The sequence below is a fragment of the Asterias amurensis genome, chromosome 15 (genome assembly GCF_032118995.1).
Source record: "Asterias amurensis chromosome 15, ASM3211899v1".
Lineage (NCBI taxonomy): Eukaryota > Metazoa > Echinodermata > Asteroidea > Forcipulatida > Asteriidae > Asterias > Asterias amurensis.
In genome coordinates this window covers 7,741,232-7,760,873 of record NC_092662.1, presented here as the reverse complement: position 1 = coordinate 7,760,873, position 19,642 = coordinate 7,741,232, and the positions used below count along the sequence as shown (strand labels likewise).

The 19,642-nt window shown below is 37.9% G+C and overlaps 1 protein-coding gene across 3 annotated transcripts in view; it reads right to left on the bottom strand.

Annotated features, from left to right (window-relative positions):
• LOC139947953 (sushi, von Willebrand factor type A, EGF and pentraxin domain-containing protein 1-like) overlaps positions 1 to 19,642 on the bottom strand; it is a 79,243-nt gene that overhangs the window by 4,748 nt on the left and 54,853 nt on the right. For 2 of the 3 annotated variants that reach the window (XM_071945839.1, XM_071945840.1), the window contains 9 exons: positions 18,837 to 18,992; positions 16,315 to 16,518; positions 14,635 to 14,814; positions 12,971 to 13,144; positions 11,713 to 11,886; positions 10,797 to 10,865; positions 9,098 to 9,274; positions 8,597 to 8,806; positions 6,508 to 6,641 (listed from right to left, as the gene is read on the bottom strand). In XM_071945839.1, the coding sequence (XP_071801940.1) occupies positions 6,508 to 6,641; positions 8,597 to 8,806; positions 9,098 to 9,274; positions 10,797 to 10,865; positions 11,713 to 11,886; positions 12,971 to 13,144; positions 14,635 to 14,814; positions 16,315 to 16,518; positions 18,837 to 18,992 (1,478 nt within the window). The remainder of the gene's footprint in view (positions 1 to 6,507; positions 6,642 to 8,596; positions 8,807 to 9,097; positions 9,275 to 10,796; positions 10,866 to 11,712; positions 11,887 to 12,970; positions 13,145 to 14,634; positions 14,815 to 16,314; positions 16,519 to 18,836; positions 18,993 to 19,642) is intronic. The other variant, XM_071945841.1, reaches the window with a different exon arrangement.

Sequence of the window (19,642 nt, the reverse complement as noted above, 5' to 3'; positions counted from 1 at the left end):
CGTGATGTCATCTTAAAAAAACACTATTTTAAATATAGGTTTTCCTGGCCAATTTCAGCAAAAAATCATTCAATTTCATTATTAAACATGCATTCAAATTCACGCATTTTCCCCTAATCCTCTCAAACTAGGGTTTCTTTTTAGCTCTTAATGCACTGGTTTTCGTGCACACACCATTGCATTTTTCGTGTTCAGATTCGCTTCAGTCATTCTATTTCATTTATAGTAATTCAAGACTACACTTTGACCATTCTTAAGTTGAATTTCTACTACCTATTTACAATTGATGCATTCAAATTAGGACTCACCGAAGCAAATATGATTTTGCTGCTAGTTTGAGTTTTCTTTTTCATTCATGTGCAACAAATTTCAACTTCTTTGCATTCAAATTAAAGATGAGTTATGGCTTTATGAGTAAACTGGAAATTTAAGCTCCTTTACTAACACACAAGTTGTCCTTTGTAAAGAGGTGTTTCCATGCACTTTACATTATATTTACATAATGTTTTTTTTTTTTTTTTGAAATAATTGTTCCTTTTGCTTTGTTACCCTTAAAGTTAAAGCCTGTATCCGATAACTTTGAAATGAAAACTAAATATTTTACTTTTGACTTGAGATTTTGTTGCACTGGTATTTATGTTGTTTGTTGTCTTTGTTCCGCTAATGCCCGAACATGTCAGATTAGAAGTTAACAAGTTATTTTAAGGAAACAAAAAGCTTAAAAATATAAGGGGTCGTTAGTAAATTTGAAAACAAATTAATCTCATTGTTATCTTGCTCTGTACCGACCATGGGCAGCCATTTTACATTCAAAACCGTTGGGCTTAAACGTCAAACCAGTGTAGAAATGAGTTTTCCCTGAAAGTATCTGCCTTTATAATAGGCAGCAACAAATGAGTATAAGCACATAACATAGAATTTGAATTTGAAAGCAAACATTTGGAAAATGTTTGCCCATTAATGAAATTGAATGGTTGACCAGCTTTTGCTTTAACGAAATTGAATGAGTCTTGCGAGTAGTAGTGCCACAGGAACGCCGACCGCATTTGGGTAGAGCAACGCACCTACCGCAGAAAATGCATGAAAACGCCGACCGCACTCGGGTAGAGCAACACTGTGGTTGCTCTACCCAGGTTGCCGAGCAACCGTGTTGCTCGGCTACCTGCCGTCGCGTGACGGTGGATTGTGGGGGTGTGTTTGTGGTTAGTGCCACGAAGTGGCGAATCGGCCGGCCCACGGCAGTATTGGGGTAGGCCCGAAGGGTCGACGCGTGAACATGATGCAAGGCATCATGTTGCGCAGGGTAAGACACCGCAAGAAGCGCAAACGAGACATACACGGCTCCTTTGTATTTTCACGAAGTGAAAACCAAGGGGCAGATTCCTCTACGTCTGACAAGACGTAGCGGAAGAGATAAAAAAGGGGGTGTCCTTTGTCCTTAGTCCAGCTCTGTCGTTTTGGGTTTAATCGAATATGTCTGCCCCACCTCGTTATGGAACACGTCCGGATACGTTTCTATTTGTACATGTTTATATCTATGTCTCATTTGATGGCAAAACGTTGGGTTGAGTATTTACTTATTAAATATATGTATTTTATATAGCACTCGGTCTGTACGATGTGTTTTTGCAACGTCACCCTATGTCGAGGAAGGTCGGAGTCGCGCGTGGGTGGTTTCTTTGTTGAGTTGTACTTTGGGTTTTTGCACCGTCACCCTAAGGTAGGCAGGAGACGCGCAAGGGTGGTTTAAATATTGTGTGTGTACATTACAGTAATAGTATCATAATTGAATATAATTAAATACTTCATTGGAAAATATGAAGGGTGCCGATTTTACAGAAGCAATTTAGCGTTGCAACCAAAGACCGACGATATATAAACAAGGTTGTGGTTTTTTTTATTTTTTTTTTTATATATATTACACATACAATGATTTGAACTTTTGACGACAACACCGGTGATCTACACTACTTTTCATAAATAAGAGCCCCAAAGTGTGGGTACAGCCGAGTTAGCCATCGAGAAAAAGGATTAAATGCTTAGTTTGTTTTGCATTGACACCCCCCCCCCCCTGTTTGTTGGTTGGTAGGCCTAAGCAGTTTGCAATACAACATATAATTTTCTATGCGTACGTTTCTGTATGGACTAATAAACTTACGGTGCATATCCAGGATATAGGTCTCTGCAAACGATCATATTTCCATCGTTCTCTACAAAGATTAAACGTTAAATAGAGTTATGGTGTCATAATATAATCTAATAATTACTATCCTAATCTGTAATTGCCAGTGGCCTTTTCACTTCGTGTACAAACAAAAAGACCGGTGCATGGTTTACGTGAAAACCTCAACGCCCTTGATCACTGAGCTTTATCTGGTAGTTAATAGATGACGTCATAACTGATTGGTCTACCAGCCAACAAGCCAGTTCTTGTTCCCCATACAGTGGAGCTATTGGACCCCGATACTGGGGTTCTTGTGTGTCTGTCGGTGTCATTTCATATTGTCGCTGCGCGAAAATATCATTCGTCTTGGATCGTCTCACTGATTTACAAATGGAGTCGAAGCGTCTAAACCCTTTGCTTAGACCCGTACAGGTAAAGGTCTCGTGTCCGATTTGTGGGAAGAGTTTTTCGTGTAGCGACAATATGAAACGACACCGACAGACACACAAGAACCCCAGTATCGGGGGCCAATCGAAAGCTTGTCCTACTTGTGATAAGGTGTTTTCCACTTCAAACAATTTGAAGAAACACCTTCAAAATCATAAGGAGGAGGAGGAGGAGGAGGAGGAGGACCTCCTCGAAGGTGATAGTGGCGAATCCACTGAAGGGGAGGATTTTTAAGACGAGGCGGTGGAGGGGGAGGCGCTTCATGAAGACGATAGTGATGACTCAACAGATGATGATGATTTTGAAAATGAAGACGTGATGGAAGAAGGGGACTACCGTGAAGATGATGATAGTGATGGACTAATTAATAGATGATGATGGCCATGAAAATGAAGGAGATGAGGAGGAGGAGGAGGAGGAGGAGTTCCTTGAAAATGATAGTGGTGAATCGGCACATGACAAGAGTTATGAAAGCGAAGAAGTGGAGGAGGAGGAGGAGGAATTTCAAGAAGACAATAGCGATCTATCAACAGACGAAAGTGCTTATGAACATGAAGAGGAAGAGAGCGGGAGACGTGCAACGAAAATACTGAATTTTTCGATAAAGAATGCTAAACTTATGTTTAAATGATGAAAGGTTTTTCAATCCTACACACCAAGATTGTATTGTTTGATTTGGTAATAACACAGGACAGTATTATCAACGAAAATTTGTTAAAGCATTTTAATCTAAAGCATTTCTAATCTAACTGTAAACACTATGAGGGTTTTAATAAGTGAACTCGCCACACATAAAAATAAAAGAAATAATAATTATAATAAGATGAGTAAATACATATTAATTAATTAAGTATATATAATTAAATTAATATATGATTAAATAAATTTAATGTTGTGTATATTCTGTACATAAAGTATAAATTATTCTTGTTTAAAGTTGTTTTTATAAATTCATCACTGTAACTATCTGATGTAAGTAACCCCCCCCCCCTTTTTTTCCACATACCTATTTTTAAAATCATCATACCTTTGATCTTGCTATTCTTATTAATTGACCATTGTTAGTTGCATCATGATGCAACTTGCTCTCTAATCCTACCCTTTCATGTCTCCCTGCATTGTCCTCGCCACTTTACTCCTATTGGTTCATAGCCACACATTGTCCCTAAAATAGAAACTTTGATTGGCTGTTATTTTCCCGCTTCTTTCTGGATCCTTTCCTTAATCCCTTTCCCCCTCTCTTTTTCTATAAATGGATATGTATTTGTTTGTACTTGTTTTATGCCTCTGAAGAAGGTTCGGATTGGATCGAAAGCTAAGGCCATCTACCCTATTCATTATAATTAAATAAATTAATATATAAAATATACCGAATAAAGTTATTGTTAACGTTTATCTTGTTTTTCCGTTTATACTCGTTTTATGTGCAGCTGCTTTTTGCAAAGGTAAACACAAACATAATACTGTGTCCGAGTGATTGTGGTACATGATGTGGGCTTTGAGTTATAGAAAACAAAGATAGCTCCACTGTATGGGGAACAAGAACTGGCACATTTTGCTGGTAGACCAATCAGTTGTGACGTCATCTATTAACTACCAGATAAGGCTCAGTGATCAAGGGCATTGAGGTTTTCACGTAAACCATGCACCGGTCTTTTTGTTTGTACACGAAGTGAAAAGGCCACTGGCAATTACAGATTAGGATAGTAATTATTAGATTATATTATGACACCACAACTCTATTTAACGTTTAATCTTTGTAGAGAACGATGGAAATATGATCGTTTGCAGAGACCTATATCCTGGATATGCACCGTGAGTTTATTAGTCCGTACAGAAACGTACGCATAGAAAATTATATGTTGTATTGCAAACTGCTTAGGCCTACCAACCAACAAACAGGGGGGGGGGTGTCAATGCAAAACAAACTAAGCATTTAATCCTTTTTCTCGATGGCTAACTCGACTGTACCCACACTTTGGGGCTCTTATTTATGAAAAGTAGTGTAGATCACCGGTGTTGTCGTCAAAAGTTCAAATCATTGTATGTGTAATATATATAAAAAAAAAATAAAAAAAACCACAACCTTGTTTATATATCGTCGGTCTTTGGTTGCAACGCTAAATTGCTTCTGTAAAATCGGAACCCTTCGTACTTTCCAATAAAGTATTTTTTATAATCAATTATGATACTATTACTGTAATGTACACACACAATATTTAAACCACCCATGCGCGTCTCCTGCCTACCTTAGGGTGACGGTGCAAAAACCCAAAGAACAACTCAACAAAGAAACCACCCACGCGCGACTCCGACCTTCCTCAACATTGGGTGACGTTGCAAAAACACACCGTACAGACCGAGTGCTATAAAATACGTATATTTAATAAGTAAATACTCAACCCAACGTTTTGCCATCAAATGAGACATAGATATAAACATGTACAAATAGAAACGTATCCGGACGTGTTCCATAACGAGGTGGGGCAGACATATTCGATTAAACCCAAAACGACAGAGCTGGACTAAGGACAAAGGACACCCACCTTTTTATCTCTTCCGCTACGTCTTGTCAGACGTAGAGGAATCTGCCCCTTGGTTTTCACTTCGTGAAAATACAAACGAGCCGTGTATGTCTCGTTTGCGCTTCTTGCGGTGTCTTACCCCGCGCAAAATGATGCCTTGCATCATGTTCACGCGTCGACCCTTCGGGCCTACCCCAATACTGCCGTGGGCCGGCCGACTCGCCACTTCGTGGCACTAACCACAAACACACCCCCACAATCCACCGTCACGCGACGGCAGGTAGCCGAGCATTGCTCGGCAACCTGGGTAGAGCAACCACAGTGTTGCTCTACCCAAATGCGGTCGGCGTTTTCATGCATTTTCTGCGGTAGGCGCGTTGCTCTACCCAAATGCGGTCGGCGTTCTTGTGGCACTACTACTCTTGCGGATTGATGAAATGGAATGATTATTTTGACCTGTGAATGCTAATGCTTAACTGTTGAAATTGAATAATTCTTTTTGACTCTTGAATGCTGATTCAAGGTGCATTCATTTTCAAAACGAAATTGAATGAGCCAGGAGTTAAAATGAATGGATTTTTGTTGAAATTTACCAGGAAAACCTATATTTGAAAATTCGTATCAAATCAGCCTCAAGAGACCGTAGGTTTCTGTTTGAGGGATTGGGTAGGAATAAATTAGGTCTTTATTTATTTGTGTGCGTGACCTCACATGACCTCTACTTCCGGTCAACACCAGAGGTGCCTTGCAATTCAAAAGTGGCAAAAGTTATTAACTTGCTTATAATGATGTTAGTGCTGTATCATATGTGGGAAGTTTCAGATTAATATGTCATTCGTGGGTCACGTGACGAGACATTAAAGGTGCACTTTTGAAGTCGTGTAACTCTCGATGTAAAGATGTGTTTAAACTTTGTAGGTTTAAACTTTGTAGGTTTTTAGATATTGCCAATTTTTTTTAAATTGTGGAATGCCATTATGTTGAATCGACACATGATTTGTTATGAATTTATTTCATTTTGGCCCCTTTAAGTCATGAATTGCAGACTGAACATGGTATAATCAAGTTATTTTTTTTAAATAGACTGGATTGGTCAAACTGCTTTAAATACAAGCAAAATTTGAATTCAGTTGAGAAATTTGAAAATTTTATTAACGAAACAGCTACGTATGTGCCCAAATGCAATCATGTCTAGTTATTAAGTGCTTTACATGCCATAGTCAGGAAGTTTTAATTTGTATCTAGTCTTGTCACTGTTGTTGGTTTAAAGAACTAAAAGGCCACTTCTTATGGAGAACTTTAAACAACTGTGGCTGGACCTTTCTTGTTATTGTAAGATGTCCAGTTTCTGGACTCTAAGTTAGAATGTACCTGACCGAATTCTTCTTTGTAGATGGCAACTTGCCAGGGCCATTGATATAATGGTGCATTATCTCCACCTGATATTCTTCCCTTGGATTGTACTGCGTTTTTTGGACCGCCATTGTAACCACATTCAGAATAATCTGTAATTATCAATATTCAGACAGTATTAAGGCATTGGACACTATTGGTAATACACAAAACAATTGTTAGCATAAAAATGTACTTGGTATCGAGCAATGGAGAGCTGTTGAAAGTATATAACATTGTGAGGAATGGCTCCCTCGGAAGTAAAGTAGTTTTTGAGAAATAAATAATTTCTCACTGAAATATTTGAATTGGATCTGAGACCTCGGCTGAGGTCTCAAAATCAAGCATCTGAATCACACAACTTGTGTGACAAGTCTGTTTTTTTTCTTCCATTATTATCTCGCAACTTCAACGACCAATTGAGTTCAAATTTTCACAGGTTTAATTGTTATTTAAATGCATCTGTTGAGTTAAGTGCGCGAGGTTGCAATGAAACTAACAGGGATATAAATAAGCGTGCGATACAGTGCAACACGCAAGGTTTACACAATGTATGCTGATTTAGTGGCCACTTATTCGCTATTTTCCAAAGCCGGTCTTTATACCACCGTTAACACTCCCACACGTGACCGGGTTTTGACCAATCAGACTTGAAACCGTCCAAGGTATTTATTAATAAGGGAATAACAGTATATTAATTTTGGCTTTTACCCATACACCGATGTGTGTTAGCACTGTATACTCAGTACTTTCCCAAGTCCTGTGAAAAAAGGACAGGACTCGGGAAAGTACTGAGTATACAGTGCTAACACACATCGGTGTATGGGTAAAAGCCAGGAATAACAGTAATCAGTAATCTGCAAAAATGAAATGAGAAACAACGTAATCAAACCATGTCCTGCATGTAGCTTTCAGTATTGTCAAACACCACACAATCACTAGAAATATTGCATGTACATGTATACCTACTAATCTGAGCTTTTGAAAAGTTTAAAATTTTTTTTAAACATTTGACAATGTTTTTAATTGAAGAAAATTTACCTTAGAATTAATAATTTACGACATGTCACGAATGATACTTGACTAAAGACAGTGGACACTATTGGTAATTGTCAAAGACCAGTCTTCCAACTTGGTGTATCTCAACATATACATAAAATAACAAACCTGTGAAAATTTGAGCTCAATCGGTCGTCGAAGTTGCGAGATAACAATGAAAGAAAAAACAGCTTTGTCACACGAAGTTGTGTGCTTTCAGATGCTTGATTTCGAGACCTCAAATTTTGAGGTCTTAAATCAAATTCATAGAAAATAACTTCTTTCTTGAAAACTATGTTACTTCAGAGGGAGCCATTTCTCACGGTGTTTTATACTATCAGCAGCTCCCCATTACTCATTACCAAGTAAGGTTTTATGCTATTAATTATTTTCAGTAATTACCTTTAACCATTTTGTGAGTAATTTTGATTTATATCAATATAAGCCACGAGGGAAACTGACTGGGTAAATTTTAAAATAATTTGGGGGGTTGAACAAAGAACTAACTTGTGAATTAATATATATTAATAGTCGGTGTTTATATAGCGCTTTATGCACCACAATGGCGTCTCAAAGTGCTTAAACATACAGTATTTTATGCAAGGTATGGGACTAAGTTTGAATTCTGAGGTCTTCTCCTTTTTACATAGCACCATGTAATGGTTTACAAGGTACTGTGGCGCAATATGCTGCCAATCCAAACAGGAACACCAAGGAAGTTTGAAACCCTGCTCTTTTTGACAGGTGCAGTGGGTTATTTTACATGAGTTACACAACACATGGGACCAACGGCTTTACGTCCCATCCGAAGGATGAAGCAATGGCTCAGTGTCTTGCTTAAGGACACAAGTGTCTTGACTGGGGATTCGAACACACACTCTGCTGATCAGACACCAGTGTTTAAATTCGGTGCTCCCAACCGCTCGACCACGACACGTACTCGTTGAAATTGTAAAAGGTTATTAAAAGAATCGGCAACAATAATGTAGAACAATGTAGGGGAAAACAACTTACATTTGAGGAAACTTACCTTCACATGTTGGTATGGTGGAATTCCATCTTCCGTCCATTCCACAATAGACGAGGGGGTTCCCAACCAGTGCAAAACCAGGCGTGCATGTAACGTTTATTATTGTGTTGGGACTAAACTGACTACTCATGTTGTTACTCATTCCGTCATCTGAGACTAGTTCCCAATCACCATCCGTTATGTTACCCGGGTTGTTGCAGCGGTTCCTAGCTGTAATGAACATACACAACACGTTGGTCATGTTGGTACTCAATGGTACTCAATGGTAAGCTCGTAGTTAAACTCATTTTCAGGGGACAACTCAAGTTTATAAAATGATAAAGGAGAGGAGCATGTTTTGGGGACAAGCCAACATCTATCCCCTTGCGTGTTGCCACAAATGCTTCTGTCCTTTTCATCCCGCATAAAAGCTTGAGTTCATCCCATTCCCCTCGCTCCGTGACCTCTCCCAATGTTTCCAAATTAGATATAAAGGTGGATTTTTGAAGGAGGCAAGGTTACCTCGACACAGTGTGCGTGGCCATTGCTGCGAAACCCCTGTTGCTGTCATTGTGCATCTAATCCTTCTTTTTCCGTACAGTATAAAGCCTGGGTTGCAGCTGACAAGTGCACTGCGACATCCAACCCGTTTAATTTGGCCGTTCCAGGGTTTTGGTGGCAATGGGCATTTGACGTTTCCTGATGGGGGAAAACAAACCATTTTATTAACAGATATTTTTACTGGAATACAAACCATTTTATTAACAGATATTTTTACTGGAAAGTGTCAGGTAATGAAGTGATAGAACAGATAACTAAAACTTATTTTGTTTCGTCAAAAAAATATTTAAAGGCAAACAAAATGTAATTTCAAGGGAAAGAAATATAATTTTGAGGGAAGCAATATCCACTACTTCTTGGCGAACAGAACAAATTAGCTTGTTCCGATGACATATTTAAGCTGGAAGGCTTTGATAGTGCCCTATGATTTATTTGCATACATAATGTATAAATTGTATGTTTTCTTTTTCTATAACCAAAGTAGACCTATATCGATCATTCATGTGTTTTGTTTTCCTGAAGAGTGTGAACAACTTCCCTGTTATTTAAAGGAACATTACATAATTGGTATTGCTAACAAAACAGTTGCTTGTAGTGTAAGCACTTTATGTAATCCACCTTATACATAAACTGACAAACCTGTAGAAGTTTGAGATCGATCGGCTATCTGGGTCACGAGAAAATAGTGAAAAATCGACTGCAAATTTTGCATTGCATTGATGCCAAAATAAAAAATGAATAACGCTCACTGAGGCTGAGCGATAAACTCAAAACGCGAAGTTAGATTATTTTTTTTCTGATCAAATATGACATTTCAGACAGATATATTTCAAGGAATGTTTTCAACTATTATCATCATTAATAGACCGTGAAAGTTTTACGTAAATCTGTGATCTTCACAATTTTTGTTTCTTACCAATTCTGTAACGTTCCTTTAAGCTTGCCCCTGATCATCTTCAACTTTAGCCCCCCCCCCCCGCAAAGTATTTGTAAGATGCTGCTCTGTTATATACAAATATAGATGCAGGAAAAGTGGAAAACTTAATATACGACTATTTGGATATTTTATATGTTCCATCATGGATGTACCTAAAACCTGTGAGAAAATCTGATGGAGAGACTAATTTTGTTGGGCTCAGAACCAAAAGAGCAAAGCTTGTCCTAGTTGACGAAAAATGTGAGAACTCCTGAACTCGGCTTTTGCGTGCAATTTTACTATAACTCAACCGTATCATGTTTGGGTTTACAAGAAAAAAGAGTGGCTGAAAGAAACGGCCACCGGGAACGCCACACTTCACCATATGTTTTGCCTATAGACAAATAAATATATTAAGATGTGAATTTAAAAAAGGGTAAATTGTCAATAAACTTGGTAAAAACCAACTTGATAATACCCTTCTGAATTGTCGTTATTTTACCAGAGAGCATCTAATGGTAATAGTTTTTTCAGCAGGGCCCTCAAGCTGCCCGGCCCTTTATCAAGATGGCCTGGATTATAACGTCGCCGTGTTCTCTCAATCCTCTCGTAAACTAAAAAAACATGCAATTACATCCTAGCTGGAATGCCGTTTCGTTCACGGCATTAATTGGCCGACCAATTCCCTCTAAAAACGACTTGTATATAGACCAGTTATTAGTCAATCTTTTAGTAGTCACTTGCCTGTTGTACATATGCAGGTCGGTAAGGTAGCCCATGTATCCGTCTCCAAACACCTCACAAACCGATTTCCTTGGATGGTAAACAGGATATGAAAAACAAATAAATGCTTGAACGAGTACATCAAATCCAACCTAAAATGTTTTATGTCTGATTAATAAAATGGCTATCAGATAAAGTAAGCAAAACAAAATCAATATCCTGCAGTAACTATAATAGTCGGAATGTTGAGACTATCTCACTATGTGGCAGTGAAGATAATTACTTGAAGCCCCATCACGAAGGGAGCATAAAGTGCCTTGGTCTAATAGTTTACGGTATTTACTCCTCGAAGATGTTGGAAAGATGTTCCCCACACGTTTTGGGGAACATAAAAGCAATATCCTGAACGTAATTCCCCAAACTGTTCTCTTGTTCGTTGCATTCTCGACTCAGCTTGACCCCTATTTTGGGGTATTTTCATGTGCCCAATCTGAAGGCCCACTGGTCGTTTATAAGCTCTTCATGAAGCAGTAGGCCTACCATTGCGTGATGACATGTTCTAAGTCAAGATGGCGAAGTTCCATATCTTAGAGGCTCTGGACACTAGTATTGGCAATTGCTCAAAATAATTGTTAGCACAAAAACTTACTTGGTAACGAGCAATGGAGAGAAAACAATGTGAGAAGCGGCTCCCTCTGAAGTAACGTAGTTTTTGAGAAAGTATTTATTTCTCACTAAAATATTTGAATTCGGTGAAGGCACACAACTTGTACGACAAGGGTGTTTTTTCTTTCATTCTCACGCAATTTCGATGACTATTTGAGTTCAATTTTTACAAGGTTGTTATTTTATGCATATGTTGAGATACACCAAGAGACAAACACAACAAGTTAAAGTATCGGACATCCATGTGATTGTCATAACACATACATTGTACCTGTACATGTAACCTCCTCACCACTCCATGTCCGGTCAGCTTGACATTGTCTGACTGGACTTCCTTCTAATCTGTAACCATCCTTACAGGCAAAGTACACCTGTTCATTGAAGTCATACCGTGTACCTTGTACAGTGCCATGATCAGGGGCAAACAATGCAGGGCATTCAATAGCTACAAAGATCATAGCAAAGAATGAATTAATACAGAGTACGCTTCAAGTTCCAACTAAGCTAAACACAACTTAAAGCATTGGACACCTTTGGTAATAATTGTCAAAGACCAGTCTTCTCACTAAATCACAACATATGCACCAAAAAACAAACCTGTGGAAAGTTGAGCTTAATTGGTCGTCAAAGTTGCAAGATAATAATGAAGGAAAAAACACCCTTGTCACACAAAGTTGTGTGCTTTCAGATTTTGGGACCTCAAAATCTAATTCTGAGGTCTCAAAATCAAATTCGCAGAAAAATATTTCTTTCTCTATAACTGCATTACTTTAGAGGGAGCTGTTTCTCACAATGTTTTATACTATCAACAGCTCTCCATTACTCGTTACCAAGTAAGTTTTTATGCTAACAACTTATTTGAGTAATTACCCATATTGTCCACTGCCTTTAAAGAACATTACCACAAACTTTCGGGAAAAATAAAAAAAAATAAAACACTCAAATCTAGGGTTGAAGCTTCAAAGGAAAACTGTTTGGCTTTGTGTGTTTGCAAATCGGCCTGATGGTTTATTCCAACAACCGTAATTGCAGAACACAAAAATAGACAGCCCTTCTGCATTCCATACGACTTAAGCCCGGTTCATACTTCCTTCAAATGCGAATGCGATGCGAATGTTGACGTCATAAATTCACAACAAGTAATTTGCAGCAATTGAGTTGTGCTCAACTCTGCTCAACTCTCTGGCGAATATCTATGAAAACATTCCCAGGAAGTATGAACCAGACCATGGTGCCTGTGTCATTGTTATGATTTCTCATAACATTTAACAAGCTTTAGAATGAAAAACTGCCTATACTGTAGATGCAATAGTTCACAAATTTCTGTTTCAAATAGACTTTATGCATTGACGTCATCCAGCCGGCATCTTCGAGGTAAAACGATAAAAAAACAATCAAAACGCACAGATTTGTACGCGCAGTACACATGTTGGTCCAATGGTCGATCGCTTTTTCACCTCTAGGTGAGGGCGCCCTACTAAGTTATGATATCATGTGCATATGGTCTATATAGATACTTGAGTACTCACCTTCACAACTAGGCATAACTGAGCTCCAACGTCTGTCTGATAAACAGGTACGGTAAGCAAAACCTCTCATCTCATATCCCTCATTGCAATGATAGATGACTCTACTCAAGAATGTGAATAACTCTCCATCACGCCAACCATTTCTGAGGAAGCCTGGATCACCACAGCTTTTAGCTATCCAAAACATAATTTAATACTTAAATGCTGACATTATACACAAACATAGTTGTGGGTAATTTATTGAGTGCCTGGCTATTTATGTTGAATAATAAGACTGGTTTGCATCTACTGTTTGATACAGTCAAGATCTAATAAGATGATTTTAACACACTAACTTTATCACTGTTTATTATTATATTCAGCTCAATACGCAGCAAGTCCCAGTGGGCCTAGAATCAAACAAACCATACCAGATTAACGGCGGTGTGCAATTTATAGTGATCACATAATAATATTTTTCGAAAAGAGCACATCGAAGCTTTGTATTAGAATCTTTGCTGTCTGTCCTTTCCTTTGTAAAGTCCACGTTTTCAGTGTGGCAACAATGGTGGGAAAGCTCTAAAAGCTTGTATGAATGCTTCCGAAACGCTTAGAAAAGCAATACCGCTCAGAGACATAACAATTTGTATACTGATATGAAGTGGTTAAACAGGTTCCAGAGTTCATTTTCTACATTTGCATTAGTCAAATTATTCAATTTTGAAAGTTGACTTAATTGCTGCAAAATTTAACCAATATTATTTTTCAAACTGCAAAAATACCAATTCAATTTAAAGGAACACATTGCCTTGGATCGGACGAATTGGTCTATAAAAAGTGCTTGTAACCATTGATATAAAATGTACACGGTTAGAAAGATGTTTTAAAAGTAGAATACAATGATCTACACAAGTATGCCTCGAAATTACGTGGTTTTCCTTTTACCTCGTCGACTAACACGGTCGGCCATTTATGGGAGTCAAAATTTTGACCCCCTTAAATGGCCGACCGTGTTAGTTCACAAAGTAAAAGGAAAACCACGCAATTTCGAGGCAAATTTGTATAGATCATTATATTCTACTTTTGAGCTATCTATCTAACCATGCATTTCATAACAAACGGTTTCAAACGCTTTTCAACGACCAACTCGTCCAATACAAGGCAACGTGTTCCTTTGACAGAACTAGAAATATTTACCTCATAAAAGATATGCGTAAAGCAAGTAAATGTAGAGGTATCAATCAGTGCCTCAATAAACTGTTCAATACAGGGTGTCTAAAAAAAAACTTAACATTTTTAAAATGGCTGCCGAATAAAAAGTATATGATTCTTGGGAAAAAGTTTTAGATGTATGGATAGCTTATGGACCCGACTTTCAAAAAATCTGTAAATAATTCATGCATGGGTGAGAACTGCTCACTTTTGTGCAGTAATTAGCCTTCCAATTTGTGAGAGGTAAGTCCTTTGAAGCTCACAAAATTCAATCCAAGATGTCAGCTACTTTATCTTCAGCTCAACCAAGCATGAATTATTTTCAGACTTTTTGGTGACATATGAAAGTTGAGTCCATAAGCTATCCATACATCTAAACCTTTTTCCCCAGAATCATATATTTTTTATTCAGCAGCCATTTTAAAAGTGTATAAGTTTTTTTGAGACACACTGCAATGTTTCTCTGTACTTACCATAGCATTTCATAACAACTGGTGTCCAAAGCTTATCTTCCAAACATATACTAGTCTCAGCATTACCATAGTGATGGTAGCCAGCTACACATGAGTAGGATAGGACGTCCCCTGGGCTAAATGTTCGACTCCTGCTATTGTGCCGGGCATTCTCAACTCTTGGAGGAGGACTGCAAAGAACTAAATTGAAAGAAAACTAATTTAATATTGAGTTACATGTACAAGTCTTTTTGAAAACAAATGATGTACTTACACAGATCCATTTCTGAAATTTAGAGCAAAATGTTGATCTGATATTTCTTGTCAGTATTCATTTAAATGCAGGAAAACATGATCAAATTTGATCAGCAGATAGACACACTGTCACACCTTCCTACGTACATGTACATGTAGACTTTGGGGAAATAGTTTAAGTCAGAGAATAGAGTCTATTCTCTGACTTAAATTTGTCCCCAAAATAAATGGAGTGTGGGTGGTTAATCAAACAAACAATTAAATACAGTTCATTTGATTCCTGAACTGTACAATGTATGTATCTTTTTTTTGTGCTTTGTAAAATGACACTTGTTCAACTTATTGTGCAAATTTTGCAGTTTTTACAGTCTTTGTCGTACTAAAGTGATAATTTTGACTGGAAAATATTCCTGTAAACTGAAAGATAAAATAATTTCCAGTTGTACTTGATGTACATCACAGTTCCAGTTGAACAAATCATTTTAATTTGAAACAAATTAACGGTTCAGTGTAGATTCTTAACAAATCTACAGTTGAGTGCAGATTCCTAACCTTATACCACTGAGCTTAATTTTATACAAAACAATCTACACTTGTATCACTAGAGTCACGTCACAAAAATAGATGAATTACTGATTGTTGTTGTTTAATACTTCTATTTTGCGGGAACATTCAATAATTGATCTGTGCTGTGGATGAATTAATTAGGGAATGACAGTGTGAGGACCCAGTCCTTACTGCGTCGTAATGACCGGGTTGGTGGCTGGCACTGTTAACGCACCTGTTACCTCAAAATTGATACATTTTCAGTGTGTATGCGCAAGTGCGCGAAGTTTTGCAATGAAACTAACATGAATATAAACAAGCATGCGATACAGTGCAACGCCCACAAGTTTCACACAATGTATGCTGATTTAGGGGCTACTTAATCGCTATTTTCCAAAGCCGGTCTTTAAACTGACCGTTAACACACCCCCACGTGACCTGGTTTTTACCAATCAGAGGCTTGAAACCGTCCAAGGTATTTATTAATGTGAAGTGATGTCCCGATTTAAACTGTGATCTTTCTAAATCATCCAATAACATCTTGATGAGATGTACATGTCATCTCCAATTGTGAACTGTTTGTTTCAGTGAACTTGTGTTTCTGTAACACTCTCGTCTCTTAATAAATTGGTGATAAACCCCCCTCTTCAGCTGTGATGCCACCCAAGGGAACTGTCTCTCTCATCAAATTTGTTCCGCGGAGTCACTTTCAGTTTTCAAGAAACTTTCTTGTTCATTGATTGATTGATTGCTTTGACTGTTTTTCAATTATCAGTGCCAATATTTATTTGCTCATTGTTTAGTTTCTTGTAAAGCGCTGTGGTACCTCGTGTAAGAGCGCTGTATAAATGTCTCTTATTATTATTATTACAATACAACCTTATGCTAAGATCATAATACCTGTTTCTGTACATCTTGCAGGCTGTGCATTCCACTGGCCAGTTAGCATACAAGAAATCTCTTGAGTTTGAGTTTCAGTGTCCATTTCATAACCATCATCACAGCCTATAGTTGCTACTGATGTATACATGTTACCCCTTGGAGTGACAGACAGGATGATTGTGCCTTCAGCTACCTCTATGTCTGGACAGTAACCCTGGACAACTGCATCAAAACAATCACAAACAAGCACAAAATTAAATACTGCTTAAAGTCACCTGGAAATAGAGTTTTTTTCTTTCAAACATAAGAGTATATGCTTACGAACAATAAAACAATTTTTTTAGTAATTGTTTGTAACGATTTATATGTTTAAAAAATATATAAAGTTGTTTGGGGGGCTGACTCCGCCTACCCCTTTTGTGACGTCATTCAAGGCAGACTTTGCCTGCAATGCGTATAGTAAACACACGTGCAAAGTACATGTACGTCCAAGTCATGAGTTGGTGCATTCAGCAGCAATACACGTCGGCATTGCCGGAAAAAAACAATTTTTTTTTTTTGAATCGTACAAACTCACGACTTGGTCCGTACATGTACTTTGCAATTGTGTTTACTCTACGCTTTACAGGCAAAGTCTGCCTCGATTGACGTCACGAACAGCGCCCTCTCGGGTCGGGTCTACTCTTAAATTTGTAAATAACATAAGAACTGATTTTTTAAAACCTCAGTTAACTGTTTATTCACATTCACATTTAACTGTTTATTCACATTCATATATTAGTGACAATAGCTTTATTTTGAAAAAATACCACTTCCAGGTGACTTTAAAAAACAATCAATCATGGTTTTTGATCAGAACAGTAAATATAATTAATAATAATTGTGGCTTCTTATACAGTGCACATGTCCGTCACCCAGTGACGCTCCTGGCGCTGTAACATACAGTATTTCCTGCTAGATGTGGGACTACATTTGAGTTATGAGACCTAATTCTGATAGCACCATGTAATGCTTTACAAGATGCTGTGGCGCAATTTGCTGCCGATCGGACCAGGAACACCCAGGCGAACCCCTTTTCTTTTCGATAAGTGCCCTGGGTCCTTTTACATGCGTTACATAACACATGGGACCAAGGGCTTAATGTCCCATCCAAAGGACGAAGCAATGGTTAAATGTCTTGCTTAAGGACACAAGTGTCACGGTTAGGGATTCAAACCTACACTCTGCTAATAAGACATGTCAGAAACACCAGAGTTTGAATTCGGTGCACTTAACCGCTCGGCCACGACACTTATATCAAACACATAGATTACGGATACAGTTCACTTTCTTATCAATATGCTTCAAATGCAGTTCAAGATTTAGATCTAAGATTGGAGCTAATTACTTATTTCACAGCTCAGGGGTTAGGACTAGCCCTAACTTCGAACTAGTCCTAGAAGATATTGAAAACGTATTGCTAGTCCTAAGTTAGAACCATCAGACTAGTCTTAACTCCTTGTGAAATCCACTCCTGATCAACTAATCATGACTGTGATTTACTTATGCTCATTATACTAATGAGGTGTCAAATGTGATTTGAATGAGAGAAACATTCTTCTTCCATGATGAACATTTGTGGCCTGTCATGGTTCGGATTCAGGCCCTGGTGTATGTTCAGCAGAGTGTGGGTTTGAGTCCCGGTTGTGACACTTGTGTCCTTAAGCAATGGACACTATTGGTAATTGTCAAAGTCTTCTCATTTGGTGTATCTCTACATATTTTTGCATAAAATAACAAACCTGTGAAAATTTGAGCTTGATTGGCTGTCGGAGTTGCGAATTAACTATGAAAGAAAAAAACACCCTTGTCACACTAAGTTGTGTGCTTTCAGATGCTTAGTTTCGAGACCTCAAATTCTAAACTTGAGGTCTCAAAATCAAATTTGTGGAAAATTACTTCTTTCTTAAAAACTATGTCTCTTCAGAGGGAGCCGTTTCTCACAAGGTTTTATACTGTCAACCTCTCCAAATTCAGCCCGGTTCATACTTCCTGCGAATCCGAATGCGAAGCAAATTTGACATGAATTTGACATCACAATCCTCCTTTCGCAGCAATATTCTCAAGTGAGTTGAACAAAGTTGAACTGCTGTGAATTATTCATTGCGAATTTGTGACGTCAACATTTGTATCGCATTCGCATTCGCAATAAGTATGAACCGGGCTATACTCATTACCAAGTGAGGTTTTATGCTGATAACTATTTTGAGTAATTACCAATAGTGTCCACTGCCTTTAAGCTAGACACTTCCATGATTGCTTCATAAAAGTTGGGAAGGTAGTGTTTTCTGCTCCACCAGCCAGGCTTCTGATGGATAATACTCAATCCTACATCTGTATGGACTGTAAAGGTGACCCTGTTTCAGCCCTAGGAGTTGGTGGCAGTGGCTTCTGGAAAAAAAGTTAATTGTAGCACACACCTTGAATTGGCGAATTGCATCTAAAACAAATGATTCAAAAATTAACACAATTTGGGAAATGTATTGTAAATGTTGACTTACAAGCATCCACACAACTCATCCCGCAGGTACCAAGACACGTACATGTTTGCTGTGTTTTCTTGGGGCAATCCCTTCGCCTGGTACACGCTGGCAAACATCCACTTCCATTACCTACAGAGGTGTTCGTTAAGCTTACAAGACGAGGACAAATCTCATCTATTTTGAAAAGGGAAAAAAAAAAAAAAAAACAGGAAATAATGTACTACAATAGTATGCATATGTCGGAAAATGGAATTTACCCTCAATATATTTTATAGAATTACTAAATCCTTGCTTTTAAGATGAAGTTCATTTTAGAACTTCATCCAAAATCCTCACAAAAGAGTACAACAACTGCTGTCCAAAAGTTATTATACATTGTATCCGCATGTTTCCACAAGGGTAACATAAATATATAATATTCTAATACAAAGTGACCACCTGAAGGCAGGTTAATCATAATGATTTCTAAACAAACACACTACTTAGAGACTTTTTCCTTATGTTTCCACCAGGGTGACTTAAATGCATGGAAATACGGAGTGACAAGCTTATTAAAACAATTTCTATGTAAACTCATTGTTTTAAGGGAGTTTTCAGAGAAAACCCACTTCCTTATTGCTATATATTCTCTTGGTCGATTGGAAAGGTCTAGTGTCCCTCAAGGACTGCTAGTCCTGAGCCATGGCCTTTGCAGTGACTTTGTGGATCAAGTTGAGGTAAATTGATACAAGGAGAAATTTCTCTGTCAGCGATTAGTAGTGACCAATGGCAAACATCCAATTCAAACTTACTTGCATACATATTCAGTGAACTTTCAAACTAAC